The 19,465-nt window shown below is 41.9% G+C and overlaps 1 protein-coding gene across 12 annotated transcripts in view; it reads left to right on the forward strand.

Annotated features, from left to right (window-relative positions):
• Positions 1 to 19,465, forward strand: part of Kidins220 (kinase D interacting substrate 220) — a 91,244-nt gene that overhangs the window by 62,644 nt on the left and 9,135 nt on the right. For 5 of the 12 annotated variants that reach the window (XM_023704789.1, XM_023704787.1, XM_023704797.1 and 2 more), the window contains exons 23-30: positions 1,134 to 1,312; positions 4,516 to 4,742; positions 7,111 to 7,227; positions 7,859 to 7,915; positions 10,905 to 10,940; positions 13,061 to 13,093; positions 15,967 to 16,098; positions 18,692 to 18,790. In XM_023704789.1, coding sequence (XP_023560557.1) covers positions 1,134 to 1,312; positions 4,516 to 4,742; positions 7,111 to 7,227; positions 7,859 to 7,915; positions 10,905 to 10,940; positions 13,061 to 13,093; positions 15,967 to 16,098; positions 18,692 to 18,790 — 880 coding nt within the window. The remainder of the gene's footprint in view (positions 1 to 1,133; positions 1,313 to 4,515; positions 4,743 to 7,110; positions 7,228 to 7,858; positions 7,916 to 10,904; positions 10,941 to 13,060; positions 13,094 to 15,966; positions 16,099 to 18,691; positions 18,791 to 19,465) is intronic. The other 7 variants (XM_023704792.1, XM_004644589.2, XM_023704793.1 and 4 more) reach the window with 4 other exon arrangements.

Here is a 19,465-nt window from a genome sequence, read left to right on the forward strand (position 1 = left end):
AGAATGGTCTTGATAGTATTTTTAATGAATAAATACTCTTATTCAGGAATCTCTGCCTGATACAAATTTGTTTGTTTGAAAACAGGTATGTAAGAAATTTCACACAAAAAAGACCAAGTGCTGTATTCCCAATTATTGTTTTCTCTCTCTCTCTCTCTCTCTCTCTCTCTCTCTCTCTCTCTCTGGTACTGGGGATCAAACTCAGCACCTTATACTTGTGAGACAGGCACTTATGCCACTGAGCTATCTCCCCAGCCCCTGTTTTCTTTTTTCCTCCCTCCCTCCTTCCTTCCCTTCCTTCTTCTTGTTTTTAGTGGGGATTTAACCCAGGACCTTCACATCTAGCTATAGTCACAACTCTTTTTCTGTTTTAAGTCATCTTTAATCTTGAGACAGGGTCTTGAGGCCAACTCTAATTTGTGATCTTGCTGCCTCAGCCTCCCACGGGGCTGGGCTTACAGCTGTGCAACACCATGCCTGGTTAAGATATTTTTTAAAAAAGAAAAGTCCTGAGTGGGGGGTGTAACCAGTGTTAGAGCTCTCACGGGGGTTTGTTCCCTAGCAATGCAAGAAAAAGAAGCCTGTCCTAATAGTTTTCTAGTTTTTTTTAGTATTAGTTCTTCAAGTTATTCTTTTTTGTTGAAGAATCATAGTATTCTATTTTAAAACTGTAGGGTACAGAGCCAAAGTCTCTCCTAGGAGTGTGATTTTAGGCACGTTTGTTTTCATTTTTATTTTTGAAATATATACCCTATAGATGGTCTCCCTGTATAGCCCAGGCTAGTCTTGAACTCAGCAACCCTCCTGCCTCAGTGTCCTCGGTGCTGAAGGCTGGTTAAGTAGGGGCTTAATCTTTCTGGGACCCACTGTCTTCCTTGGTTCAGTGATAACTTGCACCACCTGTTAGGTCATTTTCCTTCCTCTAGGCTGAGTCTACCCTGACCTCGCTGGCTATTACCATGGTAATTTTGTAACTCTGTCACTTACTTGGATTTCTTTTCTTTGCACATTTTTTTAAAACTGAGAGTGAGGTGTAAAATGTGTTGTTTGTATAAGTAACAAGTTTTAAGTTACGTGAAATTAGACTTTCTCAGGGAGACGAATGACCTTTTGCCTTTCTTTCTTATTTGAAGAATATCAAAGAATATTCCAACAACTAAAGATGTTGAGCCCCTGCTTGAAATTGACGGAGACATAAGAAACTTCGAAGTGTTTTTGTCTTCAAGGACCCCAGTTCTTGTGGCTCGAGATGTGAAAACCTTCCTGCCATGCACTGTCAACCTGGATCCCAAGCTTCGGGAGATTATTGCAGGTGGGTGTTAGTGGCACACTTGTTTTGATTCTCTAGAGTCTTCAGAAAGCTGCTGGTGCTCCATGTAAAGTCAAGATGTTTGACCTGAGAATCATAGGAAAATGAATAAAATATAGGCATTTAGGACTGTTAAAGAAATGTTAGCTGGTATGGTGTTGCACGCCTGTAATCCTTGCCCTCCGGGAGGCTGAGGCAGGAAGATCACAAGTTAGTATGGAAGAAAAGAATAAAACAAATTGATATGGACAAATTAGTTACCTAGGGAGACTTTGTCTCCAAAAGAGAAAGAAACAAGGGTTGAGATACAGCTCAGGAAAAATAAAAATAATAATAATAAAAAAGAGATACAGCTCAGGGGCACAAGTGCCTGCCTACCTGCCTGGCAAGTGCAGTGTCCTGAGTTCGATTACCGGTACCAAAAAAACCCAAAAACCCAAAACCAACCAACCAAACAAGAAATAAACAGAGTGAGAATGTAGCTTCATGCCAAGACCCTGGGTTTAAGGTCCATTGCCTCACCAAAAAAACCAGTTATGTGTTAAGGTCTCACCCCCACCTCCAAGGGCTTTGAAATTCTGGAATCTGATTGCTTTTAATATATGACCATGACTCTCAGATAACAATCCATTCCAACTTTTCTCTCACCACATCTTCTGGGTCTCTGTGCAGAGGAGTAAGGAAGTCTTTATGTATGTTTGGGTTTCTAACTTGATGTCTAGACTGAGACTAGAGGATAGTGACATTAAGGTTTTAGGGTATGTTAACTTCTTGAGCAAGCCTTGTGTGCAGGTGCACACCCACGTCAGTAATCTTACTTTTCTTTGATCAGAATCTAGTCCAGCCCAACCACAATGAGTACTTCTTCCTTGTTTGTTTGTTTGTTTGTTTGTTTGTTTTAGTGGAACCGGGGATTAGAACTCAGGCCCTTGCACTTGCCAGGGAAGCGCTTATTCCACTGAGCCATTTCCCCGGCCCAGTAATCTTACTTTTCTTATTGCTAAGACAAAATACCCAATACCTAAGTTAAAGAAGGAAAGGTTTATCTCAGTGTATAGAGGTTTTAGTCCATAGTCTGGAGGCTCCAAGGCAGGGTGGCATGGCAGAGGGCATCACTGAGGAGGAACAGTCCATGGCAGGGCTGGCAGGCAGTACCCCCGGTCCCTGATATTCTTTCTGGGCTGCTTCCTCTCAGGGCAGGCAGCATCTGTACCCAGGGTGGGCCTTCCCATTATCCACACCCAGAGTACACCAAACCACTCAGTGGACTAAGTTTGTAATCACACACTGTTGATAACCAGCACCATACATTGCATCCCAGCATCACCCACTCAGGATCCAGCCACCTCTGAAAAGTTCCACCTATGACTACATGATGCTTTGTGGGGATATCTAGACACAGCCACAACACCATCCTTCATCTAAATGCCATGTTTCTCACGATTCAGCTCTGTTGGCCCACCCTTAGGTTTTCTAGGAATTAGGCCAAGGTTGAGGGCCGCAGGTAGTTAGGTCCTGCCTGTGGGAATTGCCCCAAGCTGTTTCTCAGTGGAGAACATAGGAGCAGTGAGGGTTGCAAAGGGGCTGGGTCAGGCCCACTGGGGGTTAGATAGCGGAGCAAGTGCTCGCTTCCATTACACATCCTGGTGCCTGTAGTCACCACTGAAGGCCTGTGTAGCCCTGTACCCCCAGAAAGGGAACACCGTTCCCCATGTCTCTCCTGCAATTACTATGTGACACATACAAAAGATGGGCTCATGTGGGGGACTCAGGTCAATAATTTCTGACATTGCCAGTTAAACAGAAGACCCAATGCTATTATGGGCTACTGGACTCTTTTAGAATATTTTGCTGAGTTTACACACCTATAATATTCAATGACGGAACTTAGAAAAAATGGGGTATACAGATGAATGTCCATTTTGTATCTGTGTATTCAAAGTGGTTAGGATAGATATATAGTTGCATTCTCTTAATGAATAGAATGATTTGTTCTAATGGTGTTTGTAAAGAGGATCTCAAGTCCGCATCTTGTACAGCAATTAACCACTAAGAAGAACATATGCAGTGTGTTATTTGTTGAATCTGTACTTCCGATTTGATTTGAAACTGTCCATTGCTATCTGTTTATCAATAAAATTTAGAAAACAAAAAACCAAAAAAAAAAAAAATATCCACTACAATAATAGTAGGATAGTTTACTGAAATGTTAATTTGTCTACATTATCTCCTTTTTTTCCAGCCCTACCCCTCAACCAACACCAATTCCCTTTTCTTTTTCTTTTTTTTTTTTTTAAATTTTATTTTTATTTATTAGAGAGAGAGAGAGAGAGAGAGAGAGAGAGAGAGAGAGAGAGGTGTGTGTGTGTGTGGCCAGCTCAGCCCACCAGGGGGCAGGGCTGGCTGGCATGGGGTGCTGCGGGATTGAACCGCGGTCCCTGATGCCTTGCCAAGCTTGTTCTAAGTAGGTGCTTTAGACCACTGAGCCATCTCTCCAGCCCCACCAATTCCCTTTTCTTGAAATTTTGATGGGACATCTTCTCTGTAGATAATAAAGCCTTTCAATTTCTACCCTATTATTTTATTCCTGTAACTTTCTGTTAGAAGTAAAAGGATTTTATATCTTAAAAAAAAAAAAAAAAAAAAAGACGGGCTCAGAGCTCAGTGGTGGAGTACTTGCCCACCATGCCAAGACCCTGGGTTCCATCTATAGCACCTTGAAGGTTAAGTAAAAAGTCAGTGCCTGCATCCTCCCACAGGTGCCTGTGACAAAGTTGGTGTCCGAGGGTGTCTTCTGCCTGGGATTTGTTAGTTGGAGGTGGGCGAGTCTTCTAGTTTGAGCACCGATAGGGTTAGATTGCCTTGGATGAGTTGGTACTCAGCAACTTGGAGTTATCGTGGTTGGCAACACCTGATGAAACCTATGAATTGTTAGCGCATCCCAAATCTTTTATAAGTCAGAAAAACTAATAGGGCTGATTCTGACGAGAAGAACCCAGGTATTGTGTCTTCTCAAATGGTAACAGAAACTTCGGTGCACGACAGTTGAGCATCTTGTACTCCAAGTTCAGGGGCCCAGTCAGTACTTCCTGTCCACTGTAATCCATTGCACTCCCCTCAGAGAGGGTTAGAGCAGGAGCAGGAAGTGGACTGAACTAATCGAGCATCCCCATTTTCTCTGTCCTGGCTCTGATGGAATCTCACAGACGTCCGTGCTGCCAGAGAGCAGATCAACATAGGAGGACTCGCCTACCCCCCGCTGCCCCTGCATGAAGCTCCTCCTCGGGGGCCACCAGGGTACAGCCAGCCCCCCTCCGTCTGCTCCTCCTCCACATCCTTCAATGGGCCGTTTCCAGGCGGGGTGGTGTCCCCACAGCCCCACAGCAGCTATTACAGTGGCATGACGGGCCCTCAGCATCCCTTCTACAACAGGGTAAGCACCTGGGCCCACTGTGGGACCAAGTTTTCCTTCCAGGGAGATCACAGTCTTCTGATGTGGGTTCTAAACTTGGCTTTCAAATAGGTAAAGAGTAAGTTTAAGTATAAAATATGATTTTGGAAAAAGTCGAAAGTATTTTGAATTTTTGTATGCTCTTAAGTCTCAAAAAAGTCTGAAGGCCAGGCATGGCGGTGCACAACTGTAATTCCAGCACTGGGGAGGATGAGGCAGAAGAATCATTATAAGTTCAAGGCCATCCCAAACTGTGTAATGAAATTCTGTCTCAAAAAGGAAAAAAAAAACCAAAACCCAAAAAACACCTGAATATTAGAGATACATTTCATTTTTATTTTCTTGATAAGAAAGTGAACTCTACAAGGTCAGCTATGTCTATCTATTGCTTTAAAAGAATCTCTTTCTCTTTAGATATACCTGATAAAATAATTTATATTGACATTTATAATAATCAACTGAAATTCCTGTAGAAGCTCTTTATCCTTACGTGTAATGTAATTTTTTTACCTTTTAAATGTGAGAGAATAACAGAAAAATATTGCTTGTAAAACTCAGGTTATTGCTAACTAATACAGCCATGATCCGTTTTTAGTATTTCACATTATCCACAGTTATATATAGTTGTTTACTTAATACAAATGCACAGTCTTCTGGATGAAAACACAGTGATCCAAAGGCTTAGACTTTAGTGGGTTTAGTTGGCCCGAGCCGTCTGTTCTCACTTTCTTGAGCTTACTGATTTTCCTGTGAGGAAGGCTGTGAGCCGCAGCCTGCCATTTCCTAGGCCTGCGCTCTGAGATCAGTTGCAGTTTCTGGTTTTCATTGTCTTCCTCTGTAGTCTGATTCAAGAAGGCATCAGTGCTAGTACTCATGGAGGCCAGTAACGAGTTGCGTATCTAAATAAATTTCATAGAGCTGGGAAGAAAGAAAAGTTTACAATCAGTGTGGCTACAAAGGGACTCCAAAATTTAAATTTTCAGTTTTTGGGAAATATTGTCCATGTTAGTAGTCAGGGATAAAGTTCATAGAGGCCCTGGGATGTTATTCCTTGCAAATACAGATGGAGCAGTGGTGTTTCATAATGCATTTCTATCTTTATAAAGTTGAACTATAGGGTAGGCAGTATGAAATGCAGATTTTTACTTGCTGGTCTTAAAAAAAAAATCTTCTGTGATTTTGCATAAAATAGCTCAATTACTGCCAGTTGATGTTTTGAGACCGAGAAGTTTAGGCTGATTGAGAACTCATGTTCACTAATTTGAAGCTTAACAAAAATGTGGCCTGGGTTGGTGGTGTGTACCTATAATCCCAGCCACTTAGGAGGCTGAGGGAGGAGCCTTGCAAGTTTGAGCCCAGCCTAGGCAACTTAATAAGAGTCTATCTAAAAATAAAAAGGCTGGGATGTCGCGGTGTGAAAGCTGGGTTTAATGGAATTTCATTAATTTTAAAACATTTCAGATGTCCTCATTTTTAAATCTACTGAGTTTTCTATTGTTTTTGCTTTAGTTAATTGAGCTTTTGGGTCTTAAAAGGAGACTAGTTCTCTTAAACTGTCAGGAGTAAAGACAGCGAGGGAAGGTATACCTCAGCTCAGTGGAACACAGTGAGTTTACATCTGTGTGTGTGACCCAGGTCACCTGAGGGTGACAGTGCATTACAAGTCTAATGTACTCAGGTGACAGTACATTACAAGTCTCTATGTACTGTTCAAAAATAGGATTTCTAGGGCCCAGAATGTAGCTCAGTGGCACAGCTGCTTGCCAAGCATGAGGCTGTAAGTTTGATTTCCAGTTTTAAAAAAAAGGATTTCATCTGTGGAGTACAGAGCATGCCAGGTGTCAGGATCTAGGGAAGGCCCAGGGACAAGGACAAGAAGGGGCCCTGTCCCTAGAATCCATGCTGGAGTTATTATATGATCCTGACCTTTTTAGAGTGTTTTTAGGTAAATCTTTTTTTAATGGGAAAAATATTCTAATAAACCTTCCTTCCAGTAAGATTCCAATCTATTTTTTTAAAAGATATTATGAGACAATGTGTATGGATTACTTAGAACCTAACATAGGAAAAACGTATAAACTTCTTAAAAATGTGAGGATATGTTTGTGTCAAACTGTAAGGTGTAAAACTTGTTATTTTAAAAGCTTATGTTAAATAGAGAATATAAAAATGTACATAGTATGTCTTAAATTTGAGTTGACATCTAATATGAGGGAGACATTTTATTCTTTTGTTTTGTCATTTGCATTAATACTTTTTGAGTGTTTTTGATTGGTTAGTTTCATTTGCTAAATCTCATGACATTTTGATTTCTGTGATTGTTCATTTTTTGTTACGTGTTTTTCCATAGCCATTCTTTGCCCCATACCTTTACACGCCAAGGTATTACCCTGGCAGCTCCCAACATCTCATCTCACGTCCATCTGTAAAAACAAGTTTGCCTCTCAGAGAGCAGAGCAATGGCCTAGTAAGTATATCAAGGGGAACCGGAATGGTGGTCTCGTGAACACAGACGGCATTGGAATGGGGCGATAGCCTTTCCGCAGTGGAAAGGTGCACCTGATTTTATAAATAGTGTTAAGAAACTTGAGTTATTACTAACATAAAATACATTTCATCCTATTTACTGGTGAACATCTGGGGAGGGAAAATGACCAGCAGTCTCAGGACTAAATGTTGAAATTTTACAATGAGATTTCTGGCTTGTAATACAGTGCTTGATTACAAAAATTTAAAGACTAATCTAATTTCTAATATATTTTAAAGGAAATGTATGTATACATATAAAAAATAGAGGGTGTAATGAAAGAGAACTATTTCTGTTTAGTGGTACAAATTAAACAGGTTAAGGGGAAATCACTCAAATGAAGCAAGAACAATACATCTGTGCCTAATATATTAGTAGGGGTTCCTGATGACAAACTTAGTTCAAGGACAATGAGAAACAAACTCTGTTAATGGAATCTTAATGGAATTTTACAATGTGGTGAAGGCACATGGGTCCCGTGGATGCTTGGGGTGCTGTGCTCTCATGAGGTCTGTTCTTTGGCTTCGTGGTCAGCTCACTGCGCCTCTCCCACTCTCCTGTCCCACGCTAGGAGGTTATCAAGGAGGACGCTGCCGAGGGGCTTCCCTCCCCCACGGACTCCTCAAGGGTAATGGAGCAGGCTTGTGCGTGGCCGCTGGCACACGTGGCTTCTGCGGTTCACTAACCGTGCACCTGCCGTGTGACTGAATGGGCGGCAAGTGTAGAGTAGCCCATTACTAATCCTTAGCGCTGTGAATTAATTCAGAAGCCAGTGCTTAACTTTGCCCTTTCCTTCTTCCTGCTTTTCCCCTTCTTCAGTGATGCGGGATGGGTCTCCATTCTCCAGCAGGGAAGGGATGTTTACAGCAGCCATCTGGATTGCCCAGCTTTACATGTCCTCTAGGGGCGAGCTTTGTTTTTACCTTCGACTGTTTTGATGAGGCCTGTACTTGCCACTGCACAGTAGAGAGTCACCTGTGACACTACAAGATGTGAGCTAGATGTTATGTGCTTTTATCTGCATATTAAAATTTTCAGATAGAACAAATACAACTTTAGAGTGGAACCATGTTTCACTAATGCTTTTTTTTTTTTAAACACAGGATCTCACTATGTTAGCTCAGGCTGACCTTGAACTAACTGTGTAGTCCAGGCTGACCATGAACTCATGGTGATCCTCGTGCCCCAGCCTCCTGAGTGCTGGCACTACACATGTATGCTACCACACTTGACTTCACTAATGCTTTTGATGTAAACAATTTTGTTTGCAAACAGAAGCTTTGACCAAATTTTGCTTTTGTTCATAAACTCTGCTTTAGGTGACAAATGTGACTGTAGCCATCTTTCTTGCACAAACATAAAGGTGGCCATTTTTTCCAAAATTGTAGAACAATCTAAGTTTGGGAACCAAGGTACTGCTGTATTCCTTAAAACCTTAAGTTAGATTTAAAAAAAAAAAAAGAAAGAAAGAAAAAGAAAACCTCATAGAGAAAGTCACTTGGTAATGATTATCTAAGACTATGTACTTAGTAAGAAATATTTGTGTTGAGCCTTAAAATCTTTCAGGAGCCAGCGGTGTAGCTCACTGGCTCAGCACTTGCCTAGCATGTGCAAGATCCTGAGTTCTGTCCCCAGCCCTGCAGAAACACAAAGAACCAAATTCTGTTTGGGCACATATGGAATCTCTGTGGGACTCCTCCATTCTGCACAGGAGTGACTTTCAGTTGAGTCCAAATTCCCGCTTGTGCCGCCATCCTTGAGGCCATGATTTCTCAGCTGCTTTGTGATGGAAATCAGATCATGCACAGAATGTGATAGGTTTGGTAAGACCGACCTGCCACACCAGTAGCTATTCCTGTGCTCCAGATTGTTGGCAAACACTTGAAAAAGAACGTGTAGTTTTCTTCCAGAGACTATTGGGAAAGGCCTGTTTTGCAATGAGTTTTTGGAGAAGGGGAAATAACACGGTTCCTGAAACATGTTTAGGAGCCCAGTAACCATGCATCAAGGTCCTTTGCCTGTTTTAGTGCCTTTGTTTAGTAAAATAACCATAGCATTTGTGGTTCTTTTAATAATAAAAGATAGTCTTGTAATTACTGTAGTGCATAATAGATGTTCACCCAGTTTCCTTTGCTTTTAAAAACTTACTAATGGCATAGCATGTAAGATGTGTTTTGTAGAAGAGTAGTCCAAGTAGATGCACAGTTCAATGTTGAATTGAAAGCAGTGGTGGAAATGTAAAGAACTTATACATGTGACCATTGCTGGGTGCTCTAGCAGGACTCACAGTTGACTACCTGACACTTGGCCACCGACCCCCTGCACACACTCTGTATGAGAAAGAAATAAGATAGGTCAGGAGCTGAACAAACATTTTTGAACTGTCATTACAGATAGAGACTAATGTGAGAGAATTAACCAACTGTTTTATATATATATATATATTTTGTTTTTTGTTTTTTTTTGTTTTGTTTTTTTGTTTTTGAAGTAATACATGGGCTCATCTTTTTACTACAGGAGTTTCTGGTCAATCTTTAAAAGACAGATCCTTAGGGAAATAGTTAGGTTTTCTTTCATTTAACATTATAGGGACTCTAGCTTGTCAAGTCTAGCCAAGGATTTATTAGGTAGATTATAAAAACATCCTCGTGTTTCACATAAAGGCAAGGCATTATAAAATATAAGTGTCCGTGTTAGACTTTTTCCTAAAATTTATCACTGAGGGTGAGTAAATGCCCATTCTTACAAAAAAAAAAAAAAAAGGAAAAATAAAGTGAGGCCCACAGTATGCTGGGCCAGTGTTTCTCATTTCTAGGCAGAGCATTGTTCTTCAGGAGTGAGATCTAAAGCTGAACTCCTGTTCACAAAACCAGGGGCACAGGCCTGGGGCCACATTGCTGCCCCTTCCTTCCTCAGGCTCCTGGGGACAGAGTTAAAATTTAGCTAACCTTAGGCACACAGAGACCATCAGTGGCACAGTGGCAGTGAGAAATGTAAGCAAGCATAGAGATGCAGTGTAAAATCCTAACTGCATAGCATTAGCCAGGGGAATGACTGTCCTGCTGTAGTCTTGTGGCCACCTCCCATGGCCATCATGGGGAGCTCAGATGTGTAAGAACCCACTTAAAACACCTAGTGAACCAGGTGTGGTGGTATATGCCTGTAATCCACAACTCTAGGAGGCTGAGACAAAAGAATTGTAAGTTGGAGCTCATCTGGGTAACTTAGACACTTAGCAAGACATTGTCTCAAAAAAATAAATAAGTAAATATATACAATACAGGGCAATTTAGTGTACTACAGTGCAACAAAAGGCTGGGGACATAGCTCTGAGAACACCCGGGTGCAATCCCGTGTCACAGACACCAACAACTGAGCTGCTGTGCCTTGCTGCTGAGCTCAGCATGAGAAGTTTATCCCTCCATTGATGCACACTGCTGGCTTAGTCAGAGTTTTCAAAAGTGCATGTCTTGCTTTCTACAAAGTAAGATCGAGTTCACAGAGTGACCAAGTAAAAAGTGCTCACTTTTGGGAATATTGATTTCCACCACTGGTTTACAACTTATAAGCTGTGTTCAACTAAGTGTGTGCCCAACCAGGCTGCCTCCTGTGTTCAGGCGAAGATCCAGACAAGCGAGTTATGGATGCCGTGGGTAAGAGCTGGGACCCGTGGAGTTGAGGCTCACTGTGAGGACCACAGTAGCTTCACCAGCCCTATAGCACACACCCTTTGAACAGTATTTTAGTTGTGCTTTCATTGCTCTGTTGGCATTTGGAAAAGTGCTCACTTATTTTCCCCTTTCAATAAAGCATAGTGAAAAACTATATTTACTTCCTGGGTGCAGGTCTTCATACCAGACTCCAACAAGGGATCATTTTCCCTTAAACAATTAATGAATTTCAGCCAAAGTGATTAGGATATATTCACAAAGGGCCAGCCAAATAGCTCAGCGCATTAAAGTGCCTGCAAGCGGGCACAGGGGCCAGGGGTTTGATCCCCCAGGCCTGCCGTGCCGGCTCCACCCTTAGGCAATTGAGACTGGGTGTGGTGGCGCGGGCCTGTAATCTCAGCTCTTGGGAGGCTGTAAACAGGTGGATCACCAAGAGTCTGATCTAGCAGTGAGACCCTGAACACCCTGTAGACCCTTTCCTAAAATATATTTAAAAAAAAGAGTATGTTCACAGAACTGAAATTATAGTAATCTTATCAGTGGAAGTCAAGAGTATCGTTAAAAGTTACAAAAGGAAAAAGGATCACATTGCAGTTGCTTAGTACTTGTTTTTTATTTTAGTACTTGTTTTTTTTTTTTTTTTTTTGTTAGATTGCCCTTAAAAATACGTTGGGCCGGGGAGATAGCTCAGTGGCATAAGCATCTGCCTGGCAAGCGCAGAGTCCCAAGTTCAATGCCTGGTACCAATGAAAGAAAATAATGATGTTAAGGGCTGGGGAGATAGCTCAGTGGTACAGTGCCTGGCTGGCAAACTCAAGCTCCTGAGTTAAGTTTCTGGCACACACACACAGTCACACACACACACACACACATATAGTCTAGGAAATGGGGTTCCCATAACATGTTCCACATACTGTTCTGTTAAAAGATGCATAGCAAGACCTCCTTTCTGAAGTGGCATGTAAATTATCTCTGCTACACTGTCATTAGTCACGTTTATGCTATTTTATGTATTTTAGGAATATTTGCCAGGCATGGAAAGTGCCTATAATGCACTGCTTGGGAGGCTGAAGCAGAAAGATCGTAAGTTCAAGTCAAGCTGAACTTCATAGTGAGGTCTTGTAAAAGAAAGAAAAGAAAAGAAAGAAAGAAAAGAAAAAGAAAATTTGCTACCAATTTTTTGTTTATTTTTTATGTATTTTAGTACAGGGTCTACAGGGTCTCACTACATAGGTCCAATTTGTGGTGATCCTCCTGTCTTCAGCCTCCCAAGCGCTGGGATTATAGGCAAGCGTCACCACACCCAGTCACAATCACCATCTCAATGTGCCCTGAGGGTGGGGCCAACACACTGTTTTGTACTAAGGATTGAACTCAGGACCTTGTGCTTGCCAGGCAATGCCACCAATTTAATAACAGTAGCAGCAGTGGTTGTTTGAATTAGAGCTTTGAAAAATCTGTGTCACTACAATACATATGTTCATCATAGGCTGTAGGTTTCTTTTTCTCTGTTGCAGTTACAATTTCTTAGACTGAGAGGCTCTCAGGGCCTTGCTTTTGAAATGCCTTATTGGGCTGGGGAGATGGCTCAGTGGAATAAGTGCTTCCCTGGCAAGCGCAAGGGCCTGAGTTCAATCCCCAGTTCCACCAAAAAAGAAAGAAAAGAAAAAAAGTGAAATACCTTGTGAGATATCTGTTACTGTCCACATACCCAATGAAACAAACCCCAAGCTGAAAGTGTATTTGCCAGTGAAAACTACATGTGGCTAGGTATTTCATTTTATGATCAATAAGCCTTATTATTAAATGGTTTAAAATTTAGGAGGAGCATTGAATGATACAGCTTCTGTAATAAAGAAAATAAGAATTTTGAGAGCACACTTTTAAAATCACTGAGCTCATGTTAATGAAATTAACATGTGTGTACGTGTGTGTGTGCATGCATGTGCCTGGATGCATGTGCCTGTGTGTGAGCCTCTGTGTGTGTGCATGAATGCAGAAGATTGGCTTGTTCAGAATTAAAGGAATGATGGGTCTGACGGGAGTACAGGATCCTTGTCTTTTTGATGTTTTCCTCACTCTGTTCTGTTCCTTCCTCAAAGCTGTGTGACCCTGGGTTTAACAAACAGAGACAGGTACAGACACTCTCTGCTGGTTGCGTGCTGGCCTGCTTAGAAGCAATCGTTCGCTACCTCATGCTGGGCTGTTTATAAATCTCTGCTTATTTTGGGGCTTTGAGTTTCTTGTATAGCTGCTTTCAGTCTTTCCATGGCGCTCATCTCTGGCTAATCAACTTAAAGCTTGCTTCATAAATTTACCAGATAATGTTTCAGAGTATAGTTTTAGTCTACTTACGTTGTAAAGTGAAACACTTCCCTCATGGTAATTTTAGTGTCTTGATAGTTTTACCTTTACCTGGAGAAGTTCTGATTTGTGTACATTTTAAAGTTTATACTAGCTGCATTCAGTTTTCTGTATTAGAAATTTTTTTTTTTTTTTTTTTAATTTTTTTTGTGGGTCCAGGTAGATGTCTCAGTGGAATAAGCGCTTCCTTGGCAAGCTCAAGGGCATGAGTTCATTCTCTGGTTCCGCAAAAAAAAAAAAAGATAAATTCTGATTTATCAAATCAAAATGTTGAAATCATTGCTCTCAGAACAGGTAAATTTCAAGTAAGAACGCATGATATTATAATTTGAACTATTCTGTGTATTCTCCAAGTACTCTTATTAAGTTTCTACTAAGAATTTGTCTGCTGCTAAGTATGGTGGTACATGCCTATAATCCCAGCACTTGGGAGGCTGAGGCAAGAGGATTATTGTGACATTGTGAGTTGAGGCCAGCCTGGGCTACTAAGTGAGCTCAAGGCCTGCCTCGACTCATAGTGAGATCTTATCTCAAAAAGAAAAAAAAAAAAGAGAGAATTTATCTGCTGAAGTTGGATGTGGTGACATATACCTGTAATCCCAGCACTTGGGAGGCTGATGTAGGAGGATCACTGTGAGCTCAAGGCCACCCTGGGCTACACACTGAGACTCTGTCTCAAAACTAAAAAAAAAAAAAAGGGATTTATCTGCTGAATTGTTGAAAATGCTTTTTATTTCCTTAGAACTATAGTATTCTTTCTCCTTCCTTTCCTGAGATTTCTATCTAAAAAATTATTTGGGAGGTTATAAGATTTATTTGGTTTCAAAATAGTTTTACTATGTAAGATTATTGTGACCATGATCTGGCAGGGAATTAGTGTTTCCCCTTTATTCAAAGAAACATTTAATTTTTTTTCATTAACTGAGAATTTAACCCTTGATAAAGTCCAACTTACACTCAAGGGTAAGATTGTAATTTTGTTAGAATTTGATGTCTGTGTGCATCTATATAGTTATTCAGATATAATAAGTAAATGTTCTATATACTCCAGAATATGGAAAAAGTTAGTTGTTTATGATTTTTGAATCAAAGCCAATATATAAATGCAGGTGTATCCAGGGTGAGGAGATGGGTTGGGGGAGAAGAGCATGTGAAAGCAGTGGAGATCACTAGAAAGATAAATACTGTCCAGCAGTCGAGGAAACAAAGTGCCGGTGGATAACCTTGGGGATACCACACTGAGGAAGAAAGCAGACAAGGAAGGTCCCCAGTCACACGAGGTGTGCGTGTGAAGCACTCAGATCCAGAGAGCAAGACCATAGTTGCAGAGCTGTGGGAGAGAAGGACAGGGTTTGGAGGTGAAGGTGTTCTAAAATTGATGCGCACACTGTGTGAATGAACTTTAAAATTACTGAATTTCATGGTTTAATATAGCATGTGAATTATATCTCAATAAAGCTATTTAAAAAGAAAAAGATAATACAAATATAGTATTAAAAATTCATAGAAAGCATTTCCGAAGTAGAGAATGGATAATTAATACTCTGAATATTGCCTGTGTTCGTACAGGCAGGAAACAGAACAGTGTAGTGATATGAAAACTAAATCATAGAAAGACGAGTGCTTCACTCTTTATGCTCTAAAAGCAATTCAACCCTGGGCCATATATGTCACATATTAAATTTATATTTAATTAAAAACAGTATATACAAAAAAAACCCTATAAATATGTGTGCTTTATGCAACATACTCCAGGTCATTAATCTCCATACTTACATGGGCCTGTATCCTACTTGCTCAGGCTCCCTGACACTCACAGAATTACTATTCTGACTGTTCACTGTACTGTCATTCCTTAGCTATATTTATACTGACATGTAATATCTAATATATAAATATGCACACTATATTTGTGCAGTTAGCAGTAGCAATAGTATTACATCCAATTGTCACATTACAGATAATGTTTAAATAATAGTACATTTTTGACTAGTCAGTAGTCTGTTTTTGTCCCCAAAGTGACAAAGGAGTAGAAAATACATTATAAATTCACATGCTCTTGAGGATGTAATAGATGTTATGTATCATCTAACAATTAGAACAAAGGTAACTAGCATAGACTGGAACATCATTATCTTTGTTGGTTCGTCCTCTCCTTTGTGGTTTTAGTTTCTGTAATCTCCTTGGAAATAGTTGGAGCAAATTAAATAGGAAATTAAACTGCATGATCAGCGAGGGTTCTGGTCCTAATGGACCCCTGACTTGGAAGCTCTCTCACAGCCTCTCAGGCCACTTAGAGGGCAATGCAGGGGCCACAGGGATGTGGCTCATGAGTGTCACCACATCGGAGACAGGACTAGACTCGCCCTCAAAACTTCTTTCTTTTCCCTTATTAAGGAGTTATGCTGTGAACACCTGAGAGCCACCCCAGCCTGCCTCATGCAATATTCTGTCTTAGAGGCTATGACCAGCAGCCCTGCCTGGTGCTCATTAAGGGGTAACCAGAACTGAATGTGTTCCCTGGTGGCAGTTCTTGTTTATACTGTGTTTCAGTAGTGTCACTGAATGCATTTTTCTCTTGCTTCACCCCTATGTATCTGGTGTTAATTGCTGGTATATTTGTGTCTTCCCCTCAACTTAGCAGGGATCAGGCCCGGCCACTGGACCAGTGCTGTCCCTGAACTCAATGAATGTGGACGCCGTGTGTGAGAAGCTGAAGCAGATCGAGGGGCTGGACCAGAGCTTGCTCCCTCAGTACTGTGCCACCATCCGAAAGGTGATGCGCGTGCCGCTGCCTCGGTGGGCCTACTCTGTCTAAGTGCCTTAGGGGGTCTCTGTTAGAACAGCGGAGCCTGTGTGAAAACATGGCCCCGCTGTTCTGCAGCCTAGCATTGTCCTCTGTCTCTTGGCTGGGGAATGGGTAATCAGTAAAGCAGCTACACTTCATGTCACATTTGTTTGAGGCGTCCAAAGAGAAACACAGGCTTTCACACTGAGTTGAGCAGCTCATCTTCCCAGTGAGAGCAGAGATCGCTCAAAGGCTTTTTCTTACGTGGCCTGTTTTTTTAATAGTACAGGTTGAGGACCCCTACTATAAAAGTCTAAAATCCACAGAGCTCCAAAATCTGAAATTTCTGACCTGGAGAACCAGTATAAATTTTAGACTTCCGATTTCAGATGGGGTGCTCAGCCTCTAAAGTCTGTGCAGATGTTCCAAAGCCAGGAAAACCCTGGAATTTGAGGCACTGTGGGGCCAGTCATTTAGGGGAAGATACTCAACCTCTAATGTATATTTTCAGGATTTCGTGATTGTCAAAGTAAGCCACGTTTGCTTTATTTCCCATAATCTCTCATTTTCACAGCAGACAGAACTTAACCGGTCATACTTGAAACCATATCAGCATGGGTTTGCAAAGTGGATACCTGTGTGGAAGGCTCTTCTTTCAAGAGCTTGTGCTTGGTTCTAACAGTTAACCCAGTGGTCCAGGGCTGGCAGGGAGAGTGTCCCCTAGGCATAGTTAACCGAGTCTATTTATAGTAGGTTTCCCCAACCAGCCACACTTTTATTTATTTGAAAAAAATGTTTTAAAAGCATCTTTATTTACTTATTTGGTATAGGGTCTCCCTACAAAGCTTAGACTCATAGTAATCCTCCTGTCTCAGCCTCCCCAGTGCTGGGATTATAGGTGTGCACCACCACACCCAGTTTTGGTGGCCAGCATGGCGCACCCAGGAACCTGGAGCCAGCACAGAATGCGGTACCAGATCAAAGCCAGGTCCTTGTGCTTGCCAGGCAGGCGCTTAGGCTGCCGAGCTATCTCCCCAGCCCTACACTTTTATATCAGGGTATTTAAGTAGAGCATCAGCAGTGAGCCTCTGATATTGAGGTACTTTCGAGAATGGCATTGAAGAGAATAGTTTCAAATGATCGCCAGCATGCGTGCACAGCACTCTGCTATTCTCCTCACTTTGGGTCAGAAGGTTTTGGCAGCTCCCTCTTTCTTTCTGATCCTCTCTCCAGAATGTGATGAAACCTGAACATCCTACTGATTTTAAGTGCAGGTGTTCCAAAATTCTACTAGAGTTAATAAAGTCAGGTTTTATAGTTCATAAAATCATTGAGATACCTATTATCAACAAAGAAGACACCGTTGTTTCTTATTTGAGGGAAACTGGCAGTAAAAAGACTCAAAAGTGAGAGACCACATGTGTGAGAGTGTGAGTGTACTGCGTGTGGGGAGTGGAAGGTGGGCCTGGCTTCTGTGCAGCCCCCACTGTAACCCATCAGCCAGCCTGTCAGGCACACTTTATTTAGATTTTACTTGAACATCATCAGCAACACCCTCAGGACAGCTGTCTTTCTCCCTTCCCAGCAGTCTGGATAATCTTTGTCTTTTCCGAGATTAGAAAAGAAAAACTAACAGTTTGCTTGCCGCCCATGGCAGGGTGGGCAGCGGGCAACGGCTGGGAGGGTTAGTTGGTGGCTGGATCCTTGAGAAGTGATTTCACTTGAATGTTCCACACTTGAAAAGGTGAAAAAGAGCTTTAGTTCTTTCTTTCTTTATTTTTTGGCAGTACTGGGGATTGAACTCGGGACCTTGCACTTGCCAGGCAGGCTCTGATACCACTGAGCTGTCTTCCTGACCTCTGTCTATTTATTTATTGTGAGGAGCTTTAGTTCAAAAATTTTATTTATTTGTGTGTGTGTGTGTGTGTGGCCAGCTCAGCCCACCAGGGGGCAGGGCTGGCTGGCATGTGGTGCTGGGGGATTGAACCGCAGTCCCTGTGCTTTGCTAAGCTTGTTCTAAGTAGGTGCTTTAGACCACTGAGCCATCTCACCAGCCCCGAGGAGCTTTAGTTCAAATTCAGATCACTTGGTGATCTTTTGGGGGTCAACTGTTCTAGTCTTTAGTGACTTCCTTAAAAGTAAATACAGGGGGCCGTGGAGACGGCTCAGTAGAATAAGCGCTTCCCTGATAAGTGCAAGGGCCTGAGTTCAATCCCCGGTTCCACCAAAAATAAAAAAGTAAATATAAGTGGGCCTGCAGAGATAGCTCAGTGGTCTAAGCACCTGCCTAGCAAGCACAGGGACTTAGGTTCGATCTGTGGTGCTGTATGCCATGCCAGCCCTGGAACCTTGGGCACACTGTGCCAGCCCTAGAACCAGGGGTGGTGGCACACACTTATAATCCCAGCTCTAGGGAGGCTGAGACAGGAAGATCACTGTGTCCGAACTGTGTAGCGAGACCCCATACCAAATAGATAAATAAGATTTTTAAAAAAGTAAATATAACTATACTTTTTAATCACTAGTAATTCAAAAAAATTTATATTTTATGGTCTTTATAGTTGTTGGTTTTTTTCCTCAGGCAAACATAAATGGCCGGGTGTTAGCTCAGTGTAACATTGATGAACTGAAGAAAGAGATGGGTATGAATTTTGGAGACTGGCACCTTTTCAAAAGCACAGTAAGATATTTATAACATTTTATTACAAGCTATAAAATTATTTCTGATACTATATACAACCAATACCAAGCGTTCTGGCCTAAACTGGTAATTTGCCATATTTAGAGTAGAATTGACTAAACGTGGTACAGGCCTGTGACGTGGAGGAGCTCTGCTCCTTGGGGCATTTCCATGTGGAAGTCTGAGGACTGGTCTCACTGCTCCTCTGAGCTTCCACCTGCCAGGGTCCCCCAGCTGGGAATGTAGCAGCCCTCTGGCCCCAACCTGCAGCACCTGCCCTTGCCTTCAGGCTGCCGCAGTCTGGTCAGATTCCTCGCCGTCTTGCCTCAGCTGCGCCAAGCGCCTGCCAGGTGTGTTACCCAGATTCCCCTGCTGTGACCCCGCCACTGTCCTGGCTGAAACTCCCTCTAGTCCTGCTCTCTTTAGAGCTGAGCCATCTCTGGACTGGGCTTTCTTTGCCTGGATTGAAATCTGCTCTTCCTAGTTCTGCGGCACATTTCATTTCCTTCTCAGGTTTTAACCTGATGTAACAATGTAAGGTACAAGCCAGAGTGTAGCGCTGTATAGAAATGATTTCTGCCATTATGTTATTGATTAAAGATAAGGAGATCATTCCTCAGAAACTCCTGACAAGGAGTACACGTTCATAATATTTTCAAAACCTATTTCTTTATA

This window comes from Octodon degus, unplaced genomic scaffold (assembly GCF_000260255.1).
Source record: "Octodon degus isolate 3935 unplaced genomic scaffold, OctDeg1.0 scaffold00204, whole genome shotgun sequence".
Lineage (NCBI taxonomy): Eukaryota > Metazoa > Chordata > Mammalia > Rodentia > Octodontidae > Octodon > Octodon degus.